Source organism: Toxorhynchites rutilus, chromosome 3 (genome assembly GCF_029784135.1).
Source record: "Toxorhynchites rutilus septentrionalis strain SRP chromosome 3, ASM2978413v1, whole genome shotgun sequence".
Taxonomy (NCBI): Eukaryota; Metazoa; Arthropoda; class Insecta; order Diptera; family Culicidae; genus Toxorhynchites; species Toxorhynchites rutilus.
In genome coordinates, this window is record NC_073746.1 from 143481609 (window position 1) to 143498646 (window position 17038).

The 17038-nt window shown below is 37.6% G+C and overlaps 2 protein-coding genes across 10 annotated transcripts in view; one reads left to right on the forward strand and one right to left on the reverse strand.

The window, feature by feature from the left end:
* Positions 1 to 17038, forward strand: part of LOC129775257 (mucin-12) — a 553123-nt gene that overhangs the window by 509906 nt on the left and 26179 nt on the right. For 8 of the 9 annotated variants that reach the window (XM_055779765.1, XM_055779763.1, XM_055779759.1 and 5 more), the window contains one exon: positions 8605 to 9696. The exons of the other annotated variant lie outside the window; for it this stretch is intronic. In XM_055779765.1, the coding sequence (XP_055635740.1) occupies positions 8605 to 9696 (1092 nt within the window). The remainder of the gene's footprint in view (positions 1 to 8604; positions 9697 to 17038) is intronic. 9 annotated transcript variants of the gene reach the window in all.
* LOC129775259 (MPN domain-containing protein CG4751) overlaps positions 1 to 17038 on the reverse strand; it is a 71603-nt gene that overhangs the window by 2220 nt on the left and 52345 nt on the right. The window lies entirely within an intron of this gene.

The following is a 17038-nucleotide window of genomic DNA, read 5'->3' on the forward strand; positions in this document are numbered from 1 at the left end:
GAGCCAAACATCATAATAAAGCTCATTATGAGGCTCATCACGCCCTAGTTGTATTTTCTCAGCTTTCTGGTTGTGATGAAAAATTCTTCTCAATGAAACCATGTCTATTTCAGAAGTGCGGAGTGATTTGTGTCACATAACTGTTTTTTTTCCAAGCACCACAGGATCTCAGCATTGATAGTATGATTTTCATGCATGAACTTATCGATAGTTTTCGAAGAAGAAAAAAGGAAGGGAATTGATTGAAGCTAAACTGCAGATACTGATGCCAAATACCAGTAAAAACAACGCGAATGTTCACCTACAGGCAAACAACATATATTGAAAAACCTACAGAGAGTCAAACTGGCCAAATACAACTTTCTTGGTTTCATTACCTATCTAATTACTCCAATAATCAAAATTCCAATTGGCGGAATTTCTTTTTTTTCCAGTTTGGTAACGAAATTCCCTGATATTCCCTGATTTCCCCCGACATTGTTTGAATTCCCTGATATTCCCTGATTTTCAAGGTTTTTCAAGGTAGTCGACACTCTGACATTACATGGTTCAGGGCAGCCTTGATCAGTCAAGGCGACGTTTGTCGGGGTGATTGAAAAGATTTGGTCCGTAGTACCGCGGGCTCCCATGGAACCCGCCTGGTAGTAATCCACGAATCGTTAACGAATCGTTAAAGGTGATAGACGTTGGGATATCTCTAAGAAATCTGGATCTGGGAAAGTAATTTGTATGCGGCGTTGATGCGAGCTTGTCGCCTTTCTTGTAGATACGACGACTCCTTTTATCCACGCTTCCGGTAAATAAACGAGGTTTTAGAAGAACTTATGTTTTGGAATAGACTCCCCACCTTTAAGACGTAGTTCTCGTGGTGAACTCTCTGAACTCAAAAGAAAGAAAGGAGTTACATGGTATTAATTATAAAAGATGATTGTTGTACGATATTCGGTTTTGACATGAAACTCACGAAGTGGGATTTTCAAACTTAGTGAACAGCCCTTCAAAACGCATAAAATCAAATAAAAGTTCAGGAATTGTTGCAATCTTTCAATCTCTTTTTTTATTTAATCCCCTTTTTGATTAGACCAACATTCCTGAAGGATTTCCAACACGTCAGAAGTCATTTCACTCCAGGACCGAGCGGATCTAGCGACATATCTATCCATCTTCATCGTATCATATTCATTTCTTGCACCTATATCTTAATCCATTCAACCATTAACTGTTTCCTCATTCATTTCTGCGCGAATCGAACAAAAATTTCGAACAAACCCGATTATACCCATTGCCATATATCCTACCCAATCCATTCTCTCCACTCCAAAAAAAGAAGCAGTAAAAATGTAAATCACCACCACTGTCGTTTTGATTGCAATCAGAGAAGAAAAATAAAACTGAGTATTGAGTATTGAGAATTGGAATGAAGGTGACAAGGAAAGGGACTCTAACGTTTTGATTTTCCCAGTAGAAGTGCTAGTAACTCAAAGCTGCCGCCGCCTGAATGAACAAAATCTCAAGGTTTTCAAAGCGCATTTCGACGGCGTTATCCTTTGAAAACAACACCAAAAAAAAACAGTTGAATTTGTTTTACCCCTCCATTGCATGTGTGCATATTATTGATTGGACGTTTTCTTGTGAGATGTAGCATGAATAGAATGGCGGTTGTTGTGAACGGTGTGGTATAATGTAATCTTACTCATAAATGTTTTTTTTTGATAGATTTGGTCAATGTTTTAAAAATGCTTTCGCTGTAATATTATTGTGTGTAACTCGGCGCTGTTGCAATTACCAAAGTCATCAAATAATTCATTCATTCCTTTTAGAGCGTAGTTGCTTACTTCACTCACCATCCCATATTGCACACACACAAACCTTTGGCACTCATTTTAACCAATAGTTCCATTATTGCGTATGAATTTGTTTAATGAATGTATTGTCTAAAAACGAATACTATGTGTTTGATAAATTTGCAATCGCTGATTTTTATGGCATGAGAAACTTCACATAAATCAGTCAAACAGAAGAATTCAGTTGTGCTGTGGTAGCTGCAGCTGCTGAAGTGAGTGCGAGATTGTGAAAATCAGGATTTTTTTTTTCAGAAAACGAAAACGTCAAGCGTTATTTTGGTATATTTTGAGATATGGTTGAAATAGTACTGAATAAAAACAAATATGAACAAAGACCATCCAGACCGTATCGGTTACTTCATTTATAATCTATAAATCACACTTTTGATCTACATCACACCAACAGTTGTTCTCGCCACCACAACAAATGATGCGAATTCTAAGCACTTTTTGACTCTATGAATTACCCGAAACGACAAGCACTGGCGAGAGTGTCAATTACCATTAGCCAGACCCAAACAATGGACAAGGTCTATGCGCACGAATCCACCACTTCAAAGAGAGTGCAACGTAATGACGGTTAGTGACCGTCAAATTAGTGCTCTGTTTCCGGCGGTTCCATCTCCGGGATTTGTTGTCTGCGCACTCTCGCTGCCTTATTTTTAATTCATGTCGTTCGTATCGTTGTAACGGAGTGAAGCCCCAACCAAGGGGGGGAGGGAAGAAAGCAAATGTTGGTTTGTCTATGCGCGGAATTTCCGATCCCTGTCATGATCCTGTGTTGAGGAAGCAAAAGCCATCCTCAAATGCTCACTATCACAACAGAACTTGAAACTGACACTCTGCGAGTGAATTAAGAGCGATCCACCAATTAATTATGCTTTTTATATAGCCTAATTGGATTTGCCCGGCTATTAGTTGTCATTATAAATTATTCCTGTCCACCGGCGTGTACCTTCACGAAGCCACAACTTCCGGATTGCCGCTGATCCAGAGTGTGCGAAAAGGGAAGTCAGTCTGATGTTTGTTGATTCCGATTCAGTAATTATAGTCCCATCACAATTAACACAAAGTAGCAGTATCACTAGAGTAGTAGTTTAACGTAATAACCCTTTCTGTTGAGTATGATGAATTCTGTTCTCAGGAGCCTAACCAACCAATTAAGGTGTAGTTTTTTTGTAATAAGCAGCTTGTTGTTACCCCAACGCCTTTCCATTCTGGCAACAAAGTTGTACTTTCCGCTACGTGCGTAGCCTTATCAGATTATCTGCGAATCATTTTGTGACAGCGATGAAATGAAACGAATAAGCGACGATAATCATGTGCAAAACGGATGTAAATTGTGTACCGCCGTCACCTGTTATCACATGCCATATTATCTCTTTCATCTCCCTTCCATCCATTGATGTCGTCTCTCATTGGCGGAGTATGCCTTTCTGTTTTTCCTCCGTCTTATCGCTTGTATCTTTGAAAGGTTTTATACCTTCTCTCGGAACGAAAAAATAACATAAACACCGACGAACTGCGTATGCTAAAATATTACACCGTTCCACTAACAGCAACAATAACATGAGACAAAATAAAAATTATTACATTTCAAGCCTTTTTGTTATATTAATCAATAATGCGTGAATATGTAATCTTCAAGCTTCATTTTAACATCCAGTAACAACTAATTAAGGAAATTTGATGGTCGATACGCCATCGAGGTAAAAGACGCCACCGCGATAACAAGCGGAAAAAAAATACCTGACAGGTTTTCCTGTGCTAATAGCTTCATATTCGGTTGTAAATACACCACTAAATATACTGTGGCGCAGAAAATCTCGCCTTACTTCATAAAACTGTTATACAGAATGTTCAACAAGTTCGAATACAACTTTTCATCGCTTTGTAGGTGCGCACCATTTGCATTATGTGTATTGGTATGGGTGTCAGCTATAGCCTCATGTATAGACTGATCAGGCTTTCGTGTTTTCTGATGAGAAACTCTTAGTCTTGCAACAGCCGTACAGTGTTCAAAATGATCGGCTGTGGGCGCCGACGTTGGCCAGCATCCCCTCGTCCCACATAAACATCTCGCGGTTCCAGAACGCCGCGTCGGTGATGGTTTGGGGGTACTATAAGACCGAGGTTCTGGATAAGCTTGTAACCCCGGCACTTCGGGACCTCTACGAGAACGATCATTACGTCATTCAATAGGACGGCGCACCGCTGCACACGGCGAATATTGTCCAAGCATAGCGTTGGGAGAATTTGATTGATTTTCTCGATAGGACTTTGCGCCCCCCAGCTCCCTGGACCTTAACCCCTGGCCAAGCAGAGCGAATATTAAGTGAGCACTATGGCCCAATTTAGGAAGCTCATTTCCAGAATCTGAGATGCCGATTTTTTTTTTGCCTGGATGGCAAATCATTTTCTGATACCTATTCTTGATCTATGCCATTCATCTTGTGCCGTCGAGGAGTAATTAAGGCAGAGGCGACGCGTGACCAACTGAGCTACCTGTTCAATTTCATTTGCAACATTAAAACAACAGTATTGCGATGACAGATTTTAGCATTTTTATTTCTCAACATTTATATATACAATAAAACCAGCTTTTGTGCGGTTTTTTATGCGATTTTTTGGTGCGAATTTTTTTGTGCGGTTTTTGAAAGAAAATGAAGTAATCGCTCATTTTTTTCTATCTTTGATATGTATTTTATCGCTCTAAATAGGGACTGTGTCAGTTAATTCCTATTCTCATGTTTTGTTTTGTTTGTGTTAAGGTGTCATTAGGAGCTTATTGACAGGAGCAAAGAGTTGATTTTATGATCTGCGCAAGTGAGTAGGCCGCTTATGAAAGTGAAAAAAGGAAATCGAATGTTGATCACGAATGGAATCATTAGGATTTGGGTTATTTTCTTAAGGATTTTTTTCATGCGATCCACCACATAACATAAAGTTTTTTCCTCAAATTGGAAATTCCGTATTAATTCGTGAACAGGTCTACTAGATATTAAATTTCTTTTAGATAAATTGTAAACTATTACATGATTGAACAAATCATTGATTCCTTTCTGTGGTGGCTGAGAGCAGACATACGACCGCAAAGAGTTAATCATAAAGTCCAGCAGCAGTATGCATAATCTTTTATTTCACGAACATGATTTTCGTACGAAAAATGGTGGGTTATATTTATTATATAACCGCAAGGTTGACGTGGGACTACCGTTGGCTTGGTAATTATTTGTTTGTATCCAATGAATTATTGATGGAATAAAACAATTTTCGAATTCAATTGATGAATTTACGCAAAGCTGAATTAGCTCAAAAAAAAAGTGATGATGTTTGTTTATTCTACGCACTTAAAAGCAAGATTCGGTCGTGATTATTCATTCTATTCCTATTTAGATTCATTTCAACCAATAAATGTCGTCAGTATATGGTAAGAAAGTAAGAGTTTTGTATATTTACGATGGTTTCAACACGCGATTTGACCTAAGTCATAGATAATCTTCGAAAATTTTAAGTTATGAATACTGTGGATAATGGCGATAAAATCGATATCATATTAAGTTGGCTGATATCATTAATTATGTGGGGACCGATACGAGAAGGATTTGCAGTATTTTCAGCGCAATACATGCTACTCATCGTTTACCTAGTTGAAAAAAATAAAGTTACAACACTTTTACCAAGCCATTCTTCATAATATGCATACCATTGTAAAATGATGATTTTCTTACCTTTTCAGCGTGGAAAAAATACTCGAATCCGGGAAATTGAAAGGAAAAATCGGATTTTTCTAACAAATTCTAACGAATTTCATGCCAAAAAAAAACATCATCATTTTACTCGCTGCGCCACCTGGTTGTAAATCTAACGTAAATTCGTCGATTGAATTCAACATATTTGTAATTGTGTGAGTAAAGAATTTGAACAAACGCCATGTAATGTAGGTCACCTTGTTTTGATGGCTTTGTTAGGGAACACATTTCGGTGAGAACATGACGGCGGCTGTGTTGGGGAAACAGTAAATCGGCCCAATCAAAACGGGTCAGTTAGGGCGTTTAGATAGCGCTCGACATTTTACAGTTATACAATTGCTTATCTCAGGAAGAATAACATTTTATTGATTGTGATAGATGCGTAGAACTATTTCGTATCAATTGATGCAAACAACTTTCCGATCTATAAAGAAATGTTCGAGTTATAAGCATTCGAAATCTTTCATTTTTTCCTGCATGTTCTGTGTTTAGGTTTTCATTTTGTTTCATGAAAACGAGTATCTGATCTGTTGGAGTTATGATTGAAGGTTCCCAATGGCAATAAATGAACCCGGTGTTCATTCCAGAAGGCGCTAAAGTAAACATGCTGGTTTACAACGGGATGTATGTTCTTTCGTGGATCAACGTGGATCAAAAGAAGCATATTTGACGAAGTTATCGTCCATTTAGTTTTTTTCGATGGTTTATATGCATTTCAGTGCGAAAAAAGCATATTTGCGTCTCAATTATCCACTTCTGAAATCATTCCCCTTCTTCTTCTTCTTCAATGGCACTAACGTTCCTAGAGGAACTTCGCCGTCTCAACGTAGTATTACTTGCGTCATTTTTATTAGTACTTAGTTGAGATTTCTATGCCAAATAACACGCCTTGAATGCATTTTGAGTGGCAAGCTCTAGAATACGCGTGATCACAGTGCAAGTCGGAGGAAATTTCTTTGACGAAAAATTCCCCCGACCAGAACGGGAATCGAACCCGAACACCCGGCATGTTAGTTATGACGCTAACCACTCGGCCAAGGGAGCACAATCATTCCCCTCCTCTCATCAAATACTCTAAGTTTTTCTAAGTTTTTGCATGACATGATTTCTAAGAGCAACACGTTTCGACATGCAACTAAAAGCACAAAACAGCCACGCGCAACCGAAAAGGCAAAGTGTCCCATCGCAAAGCAGGGAAACGAAAGGAAATTGAACGGTAAATGGCGTGGATTTGAGTTATTTCCTTGGGGGAAACTTTTTTTATGCTATCTATCGCACAAAAAAAGTTTTTTTTGAAAGTGTGTACCGAACACGATTTTTTAAAGCTGCTGGTGAAGTTTTGCACGATTTTTTGTGCGGTCCCTATCCCCCGCACAAAAAAAAAAGGTTTGTCTGTATTTGATATGTCACACATCAAGTGTTTTCAGTACTCTGCTCTGTTCTAGCGCCCTATGTTATGCAAGTATACCACGAGTGAGACTCGATGTTGCACGCGAAGGTGTTAAAACTTTGACGTCCGCAAGATTAGTAAAAAAATATTCGCTTGGCGCCAGCAGCGCTAATTCGGATTACTTGGCTTGTCGCCGCCCGTTCTTGACATTATCGGGAAATTATAAATTGTTATGCTTTACTAATCTCAACGTTAGTTTTCATAAGTTCTCAACCCTGTCCTCCTACTTTCATGACATTTCGATGATATACATACGTAAATATTACAAACCTGTCCATATTCCCCCTACTAGATGTCCATGCAGGTAATCATCAAAAAAATGTTCTACTTTTCGGTCTGTTTTTATTTTAGTAAAAACATTGAAAAACATTCGGTCGATTAATTCGAAAAACAGTATATTGAAATGCAAAAAACTGCATTTAAGTTTGGAGAAACATGAGTTTCGAAAGATATAATTGAAGTTCTTCTTAAAATGCCCGTATTTCCCCACCTCCCCACCATTTATAAAAATTCAGAACTTGTCGGGCGTGTGTAAGTTAAGTGTGTAAGACACATTCAACAATTACTTCAGCACTATTAAACCTCAGCTCTCCTATTCCATAAATTGTAGTCGTAAAATCGGCAGATTCGGAACGAGGCAGCCGTTATCAAATTCTATTTTTCTACAATCTACGTCAGAGCAAGAAGTAATCTTGAGGATTAATGTCCTGAAAAGTAGGAAAAGCTGTGGTTTTGTTGAAGTTTCCGCGGAATTTGTCAAAAAACACCATCCAGCTCTAATGAAAAAATGCAGAAAATGATGGGAACGAAAAGTTTGAAAATTCATCCGAACAGCTGACGGATAATGTTCATGTATTTTTTTTAAACCTACAAAATACATCCTTCCTTTCTTTTCGGTACGTTATTTCTATGCTGAAAAATGTTCTACTATATGTGACCAAATTATAATTGAAACAGGCTTCAGATTCAGAAAACAACAGCTAATGAAGAATTTTATAGTGTAGGGAACCCTTGAATTAAAAAATATATTTGGGATCCGAAAGTTTATTTCTTTGGCGTGGCCTTGATCCGAAAAAATAAAAAAAAATATGTTAATAGTCACCAATAAATATGTTATCAAATGAAAGCTATATGGTCAATACCAATGGAATGTATGCCCGACTTAGTATTTAACTAATGCTAATCACACGCTAATATAACGGTGCAATCAAATAATTACTATAACACGTTCGTAGATAGTAACACTTTAACCCGAAGACAAACTAAATATTCGACGGTTGACATGCCCCGGGTAACTTTTGGGGAAAAACAGACAACGATCCGAATTGCTGGTTGTGTGTGACGTCTTATTTCGTGAATTCTACGACGAAAGTTTCCACCTTCCTCAGATTTTCACTCTCAATAACAGTTCTACTTCTCTAATGCTACACATCCTCTATCCGCTACACTCGATAGACCTCTTCTTCTTCCACTATCAACAAATGTTTTCCGAGTTGTGTCACTGTGATTGTTTTTTTTTTCGTTTTCCGTTTTTCTTTCTTTTTTCTCTTATCCGCAGTTACATCCGCAGTGATATTCCATCAAAGAGCTTTATCATTACCAAGCGCCACCCCCATGCTAAGCCATTCTCCCCATAGCAATTCGACCACCCACCACCACCTGGCGACGCAAAAGTCCTCCCAGGGCGTTGTAGACAGTAGTAGCAATGTTAGTAGCAATCCTAGTTTTAACGGCCAAACCGGTGGTTTCTTCGGCAAGTATGCCACCGGCGGAATCCTGGTCAGTTCGATTCAACCCGTCCACCACCGAACCCGCTCACTTCCGCTCACGGAGGAAAGTGCAATACGTGTCACGAACAATAGTCTTCCCGTTGGGCCGCAGCAGCACCACTACCAGCAAGTGGCTAATCGCAAACATCAGCAATCGTTCAGCTTACCGATTGCATCGCTCAAATGCACCTGTCCGTCTACTGGCGGCGGGCCACCACCGGTCGGACTCGTCGGAAGTAAAACAAATCATCATAATTTATGCTCGCAGCACGGCGGTGGCACTGCAACGACAGCCACTCTAGCAGCTGTCCCGACGTCATCCACTCCGCAGGACTATGAGAATATGAATAAATCATGCTCGTATCTGCCGTCCTCGTCTCCCCCTATGGGACATCAGAATGACCAGCAGCATTACTACAGCAATCATTCTTTCGAAGCGGCCGATAACAATCAACCGGCAATCGCAACGCCGTCTCGCAGCTCAATGGAGAGCATAATCGAAGATCAAAAATATCTCCCGATGGACATGAAAAAGCCCCCCAATCAACCGGACGACAAGGAGCCGGCGAGCATCAATCCTAACCTCCAATTTATCAGTCGATTGCTGCGGAGCACGAACCTCCAAACGGCCAACAATAGCAAGCTCTCGGCGCTGAAAATGGCCACCGCCAGCATCCAAGCCTTCAGTAGTAGTAATAGTAGTATCGGTAGCGTCACCAACAATAGCAGCAACAGTATCACCGCAATCGCTTCCGGTGGCGGTGTCAATCACTCGTACGGTAGCAATAGTGGCGGCTCCCTGTCGAAGAGTAGCACTTCCGGCTCGCCCCCGGCCACATTACAGCGCCGCAGTGGTCGCAACAGTGCTAAATCGAGGCGGAGTATGTATATTTGTTTTGTTCTTTTTTTGTTCTTCGATTTTAGGAAAGTTCTTTCAAATCCCCGTTTTTTATTATGTCCTCACATATTTCTATTTCCCGCATTGTTGATATGATATTGTATGTTTTTTACAAACACACACACGCACGCACGATTATGTAGATTTGTTTGCACCACCGTATTTATCATAGATTTTTCAGAATTTTGAACCTTTGCAACAGCGCTACGCATTTATAACGAATTTCTTATGTGTACCCCACCGTTTGCATAGGTTTTACGGTTGAATGTATGATGGTTTGTTGTGAAACATAGAGTACTCCGATATGTAGCGAGAAAGTAGTTTTGACTATTGTTTCCGGTATTCGAACGAACGATGGAATTGAGCATATATCAATATACAGAAAATTGTTTCACAGATATTAGGTATGGCGCGTTAAAAAAAGAGGCAATATAAAGGTATTGATGCCACTGTAAAACGTCGAAGAACAGATCGTGAATCACTTTAATCTTACGGGGCGCGAATACGTCGTCCTCACTATCAAATAATTCTATTATATTCTTACCATATTACTTTTCAAATATCCTAATATCAAAAAAAGAAGAATACAGTAATTTATAAATAAAAATGGAAGACCAAATGTGTTGGTATGCGTAAAACCCGAGGACGGAATGGTTCAATTTGAGTCATCTATATTTCGTTGTATTCGTATCTTCCCGTAGATCAATATAGCGGAAAGAAAAATCGTAAAATTGGGAAAATTTAATTCCCATATGTTCTACAATTAGCTAAGCGTTGTTAGTCCATTTGATGTTGGCGCTAACGAAATTCATTTTTGTTCGAAAGTGGAAAAGGATTTTCAGACGGAATAACGCATTCCTATATCTTCTATCTATATAAACAAAAAGGGAAGGCCAAATGTGTTGGTGTTCCCTTAACCCGAGGAAGGAATGGTCCGATTTGAGCTGTCTTTATTTTGTAATATTCTCTGTATCAAACATGTATTCCATGCAACGGAGAAACATGTTATTTCCAAATGCTTGAAGAATCTTGAACGAGAATTGTGTCTGAAAATAATTTTATATTATAAGGACGAATTTTTGTAGAAGTACTAGACAATTTATAGTGAAAGGAAATTGTAAAGGGTCAAAGGCTAATCAATCAATGAATAGTTCAGTGATTGGACTCACTAACGTTGACTTAGTAAGAAAACGTGGATGTTTGAAAATATTCAAACCAAAAAATCTATTTTGGGTGGGACGAAATTCGTCGGGCCAACTAGTTTCAAACAATTATCATGTATTATGAAAGTGTATAATTCTATTGAGAATAAAAAATAACATAAATACTCTAGAAAAACTTCAGTATATGAAATCAACCAGCAATTCAGCTTCCTGTCCAAAAATCTCAAACCACATAAGTTTAAAAATTTCGACACTTTACGCAAAAAAACTCGCTCACAATGAATGACGACTGGGCTGAGCTGTTATGATGCAACATCGAGCCGATTTTGGCGAATTCAGGTCGCACGCAGAAAATGCGAATATCGAAAAAAAAACTTCGCGTTCATTGGAGACATTTAACCTTTTGCTTTCGTTGGACGCAGCCCACCCTTTTCAACTTACAACTGACTTTGTTTACGAGTCTCGAGGTCACACTCAAATATACACGCCTCATCTCCAGTGACTACTCGATTCATCCGGTATCTGCCTTCGTCCTGAATGTGAAACAGCAAATCACCTCATTCGCATAAATTCTGTTCGACTCCTGTAACGGTTTACCCTGGTTTCAACAATTCATAAAACAACAAGCAACGCCGGGTTGGCCCCTCTGAATATACAGTAGGATCTCCGAACCATAGATGGCTTGACCATCGGCATTGGTTTAGGGCCGCGATTATCCCCCAATTTTTTACTTTCAATTGTCGTAGTGAATCCATTTTTGACGTAGAACTACGTCTTTCAGGAAGGATGCCAAATCAGAAAACAGGTCACGTTTTTATGAAATAAAGTTAACGTTAAAAACTATTTTCACTGTGAACGAATTCTCACGATTTGCATACCAATCGAATCGGAAATTCCCTAGGATTTGTTTGATATGCTATCCATTACAATTCGCAAATCTCTAAACGGTTTAAATTCATGAAAACTGGAAGCACTTCCTTCTTCCCATACATTTGTTCTGGCGATTTGTGTGTTAACCCTACCCGTATTTCGAATGCTTATAACTCGAACATTTCTTAACAGATTGGAAAGATGTTTGCATCAAGTGATAGGAAATATTTCTGCGCGTCTATCACAATTAATAAAATATTATTTTTCATGAGATGAACAATTGAATAACTGTATAATGTCAAGCGTTATCTAAATGCCCTAACTGTCAAGTTTTGATTGGCCCGATTTACGGTTTCCCCAACACAGACTTCTAAATCGATGTACCTGTGGAAATCCCTGCAAATATACATGCAAGTTGGGGGTATTTTTGTTCCCACCGAGCTGTGTTTCCCTAACACGGACTTCAGAAGCAATGTGCCTGGGGGAATCCGCTTTGCAAATAGTGATGTCTAAATTTTTCATTTATTCGATTATCGATTAATCGTTGGGGCATTTTTCAATATTCGATTTATTCGAATAATTGTTTTCCAATATTCGATTAATCGAGCGAATATTTTTTTCTTGTAATAATCACGTATCACGTTGTCATTCTGGTCGCGTGGTCTATCGGGTTGTCGCTGTTAGATGGTTGGATGAAAAAATGTCGGATAAAAAAATTATATAGCCTAATTCTTAACATAAAAATGCATTATCCTTGAGGAAAAATCTTTCTTTCATTAATCGCGATTACAGTGGTAATTATTCGATGTATTCATATTTTGATTTTAAATTATTCGATACAAAATTACTCGATTATAATTTCAGATATTCGATTATTTGAATTAATCGAGCGATTAACCGACGTCTCTATTTGCAAATACATGCAAGTAGTGATGTCTGAATTTTTCCTTTATTCGATTATCGATTTATCGTTGGGGCATTCTTCAATATTAGATTTATCGAACGAATACTTATTTCTTGAAATAATCACGTATCACGTTGTCATTCTGGTCGCGAGGTCTATAGGGTTGTCGATGTTAGATGGTTGGATAAAAAAAATTATATAGTCTAATTCTTAGGGTGGTTTTAGACTAGTGATATATTCATGTGAAGAAATATGATAAGATTTATAGAAATCGCATCAACCGTTTACACTAGCGTGAACTTCTATAATGAATATATTCAATATATTCACAATATATTCATATATTCACCTGAAGTGGAACTGCATCCAACTTTAGTGATTTCTCACCAGCAAGAAATTCACAAGCGTTTACATATGCTGAATTTATTCAAGTTATATATACCTCGAATAAGTGTATCATATTTATTCTCACCCGTTTACACCTATTTTCACGCGAATAAATCCATCTATATAGCTCCCTCCCTAATGTAAACCCGCCATTAGCCTAAATATGCATTAACCTTGAGAAGGATTCGTTCTTTAATTAATCGCGATTACAGTGACAATTATTCGATGTATTCATATTTTTATTTCAAATTATTTGATACAAAATTAATCGATTATAATTTCAGATATTCGATTATTTGAATCGATCGAACGATTAACCGACGTCTCTACATGCAAGTCGGGGGTAATTTTTGGTGTTGAGTACCTTTGCACTCGCTTTGTACTGAGAAGCCTGGGAAAATCGTCATTTCAGATACTAGAGGCGAATGAACGGTTCGGTTCGAGAACTACGTAAACATGAGATGTGCAATAATTTCAGAGTGAAATGTAAAATACAATGATCGATTGACAATTTTTCCGTTCAAATATTTTGGTAGTCCGTAATTTACGTTACGTCTTTTATCAAACGTAAAAGACGTAACGAAGAACATAACCTATTACAAAAATTTCGATGTTTTCTAAAATAATATTAGAAGTGGTGAACAAGTGGATTCCATAATATAATTTCGTAGTTCTACGTCGAAAATATGCGGTCGTGTCCTAAATAAAACCCCTTACAATTTTTCATCCCCAGTAACAATCCGATGCAAGAGCCCCTTCCCACAAAACTAGCTCGAAGTCTCTTGGCTTTAATTCTTATAAAAATCAATTCGTGTGCTTTTCCCAACCGATATGAAATGGCTAAAGACACCAAACCAGTCATTTGCGTTTGCCTGAAAAGGCTAGTTCTACTGTACATCAAAATATTAGGTTGGGGAAAAGTTATCCATTATTTATGGGTGATATTCAAAACTATCTTTAACATGCTTCGGATTGTCCGATTTGGGTCAAATGTGCACCGTTTTGTTGCAAAATATGTTGCCTTTCTAAAGGTATCTTCACAATGTGTCTACCATAGAGGTCTTGGTCCTTATTGGCGATAAACTCTAGCAATAGATTTTTACTATCTTCTCTTCATCTCAATTTCTTATCACTCTGGAAATTTTGCAATGCAAGAAAAAGGTGGTAATCGCTTGGTGCCAAGTTCGGACTATATGGTGGATGCATTAAAACACCCCAATCAAACTCTCGGAAATGTTTAGCCTTGCGTTGTCCTGATGGCCAGTTTTAAACGTTTCTCATCAATCGCTAGCTTCAAAAGGTCCATTTGTTGACAGTAAAGATCTCTATTTAGTATATTCTACTAAAATGAAAATTCAAAAAGAAATTGAAAAAAATTTTTTTTTAAATTAAAAATTTAAAAATAAATTAAGTTGCAAGTATTTCACTGTTACAGAGTCGACACCATACACACCAATCGCATTTTCATCTTCCTTGCATTTTCGCATTTATAAAAACAAAAGTGTAAAATGTACTGAATTTTCTCTTTGTTGGCCTTCATTGTTAACTTTAACTCACAACTGAACGGAACAAACAAAAAACAGCAAAAGAATTTTCTTAGTGTGAAATGTCACCTTTTCAATGAGCCTAAACTTGAAATTGTATGATCGATATTACGCGAGATATTAATCACTGAAGCCAGCTATCGAGAAAATAATGGATAACTTTTTCCCCAACCTAATCTACGAAGAACCTGTGAAGTTCTGGCAAGCGGTCATTATCTTCGAGATGTATTTTAGTGGTATCGTGACAATAAAGTTTTTTTTTATAGGAGAAAAGGTATTTTCTGACTTTAAGAAGATTAATCAAAAATTAAATTCTTCTTTTATATCCAAAAAACAAAAAAAAGTATGTATTTAAAACAATTTGAAAAATTGTATCCGAGACACGACCGCTTAGGATGTAGGACTACGCAATCTTTTTTTTTAATTTGTTCGTTTATCATTTCGGATATTATTTGCGAATACGTCCAAATTTCATAAATAACTCTTTAGTAGAAAAGTTCCGGGGATCCTGAAAATGTTTAATGGCTTGCGTGGTTTCGTAGAATCATTTAGAGAAGCTACGATTCTTTCTTGCCTTTGCGAGAACAATACACTAATTGGTCATATGTCGCAATTTGTTTCTTTATTTCAATGCACACACTGCACTGAATATTTAACGAGAGGCATCTCCCGTGCATCGCCATTTAACAAGCATCAAACACGCGTCCAAAAGATGCACACAGTTGCAGCCAGCGTTGCCAATGTTCCAGTTCAAACTGGATTCTTCCAGTTTTTTTCCTCGATCCAGTCAAACAGACAAATCTTTAAATCTTCCAGTTTTTTGAAATATTATCCAGTTGTATCCAGTTTTTATTATGTGTACTTCAATTTTACCCATTTTATGTAAAATAAATTCTGAATGTATAAATATTATCCCTCCCTCATCCTTCTTATCCCATGACCAGTTTTGTTTTTTAAATTTATCGTTCAATCGATCCAAGGTGTATTTACATTGGATCGAATCTTTTCTTACAAACCCACCTCAGTGTTATTTTTCTCCTGCTTACACTTCCGAATTCAATACGATTAGTGCTCCGTCTGTGTGGTGTCTTTGAATTTATATAAATATCAGATGTTCTAAGTCCTCCAAAACATTCCAAAGATCAGACCAATTGATTTACCGTTCCACTTCGACCGGTGCAATGTTCATAGGGGGAAATCTTACCCAAAATGGTTCATACTGCCCACGTGCTATGCTGGCTTTAGGTTTATATAAACATCAGACGTTGTAGGTCCGCTAAAGCTCAAAAGATCATATAATCAATTTGCTCTATTGACTTTTTTAATAGGAATATAAATCCCAAGTAACCTTGCCTTCTTGGATTTTTAATTATCCATACCATTAATATTACGCATGATCCGCATGAAATTTGAAAAATCGAAATTTTATTTTCGATGCCAAATGACTTAAAAATGCAACGTCGAGATCTGGGTCATATAGAAAAAAAATATTTTGGCCGAAAATCGACTTTTTGAGACTATGTCTGAGAGACAATGAAGGTATGAAAAAAAAATTATCGAATTTGAAGAACCGACCATGTAACCATGTTTCGTTTATTGGTCCAAAAAAGTGACCTGTGCAAAGTTTCAGCTCGATCGAATATGATTTAGGGGTGCCTCAAAGCACTCAAATTTTTGATTTTTTGGCCACTCAGGCCCAGGCCCCACCAAGTCCCAAAAAGCCAAAATTAATACATACGGGATAACACCAGATTTCGACGTTTTATGCATTTTTAAGGCATTTGGCATCGAAAACAAAGTTTTGATTTTTCAAATTTCCCTTGGAAGATTTTCAAGGATCAAAAAATCAAAACTTGTTTTTTGGTCCAATAAACGAAATGTACATGGTCGGTTTTTGAAATTTGACATGACCATTTTCGCTACCACCCAAGTATACATTTTCCAAAAATATTTTCTCGAGCTGGAGGGAATACTTAAGGATACCTCATTCTGATTTTGATGACAAAATTTGGATTAAACAAGCCTGATATTAGAAGTAATTTTTTGGTATAGAATATGCTCATTTAAGTCTTAGAATAATATCGTGGGACCTAATCGAAAATTATTCCAGAATTCTAATGTATATTCCACTGCATAAATCAGTGCATGGGAGCTAAAATAAACCCCCAAAAACTTCTAACCGAAGGTAAGGGTTGATTTATTGATTTCTTCAATTCTACACCCTTCGTGGAAAAGATAGCAACGAAGATGGTTAAAACTACAGAAAATAAAATCGCGTTAGAAGAAAATGAACAGAGGATTGAGGTTAGGTTCCATGCAGTGATCCAAAACCAGCAAACGTGTCACATAGTCGAGTAATTTTACGACGATCTTCTGTCAGCGATTGGACATGGAGCAATAAATACGAGATTTCTGATGTTTCATCCAAATAAAACCGTTCTAGGAGATCCTAAAGAG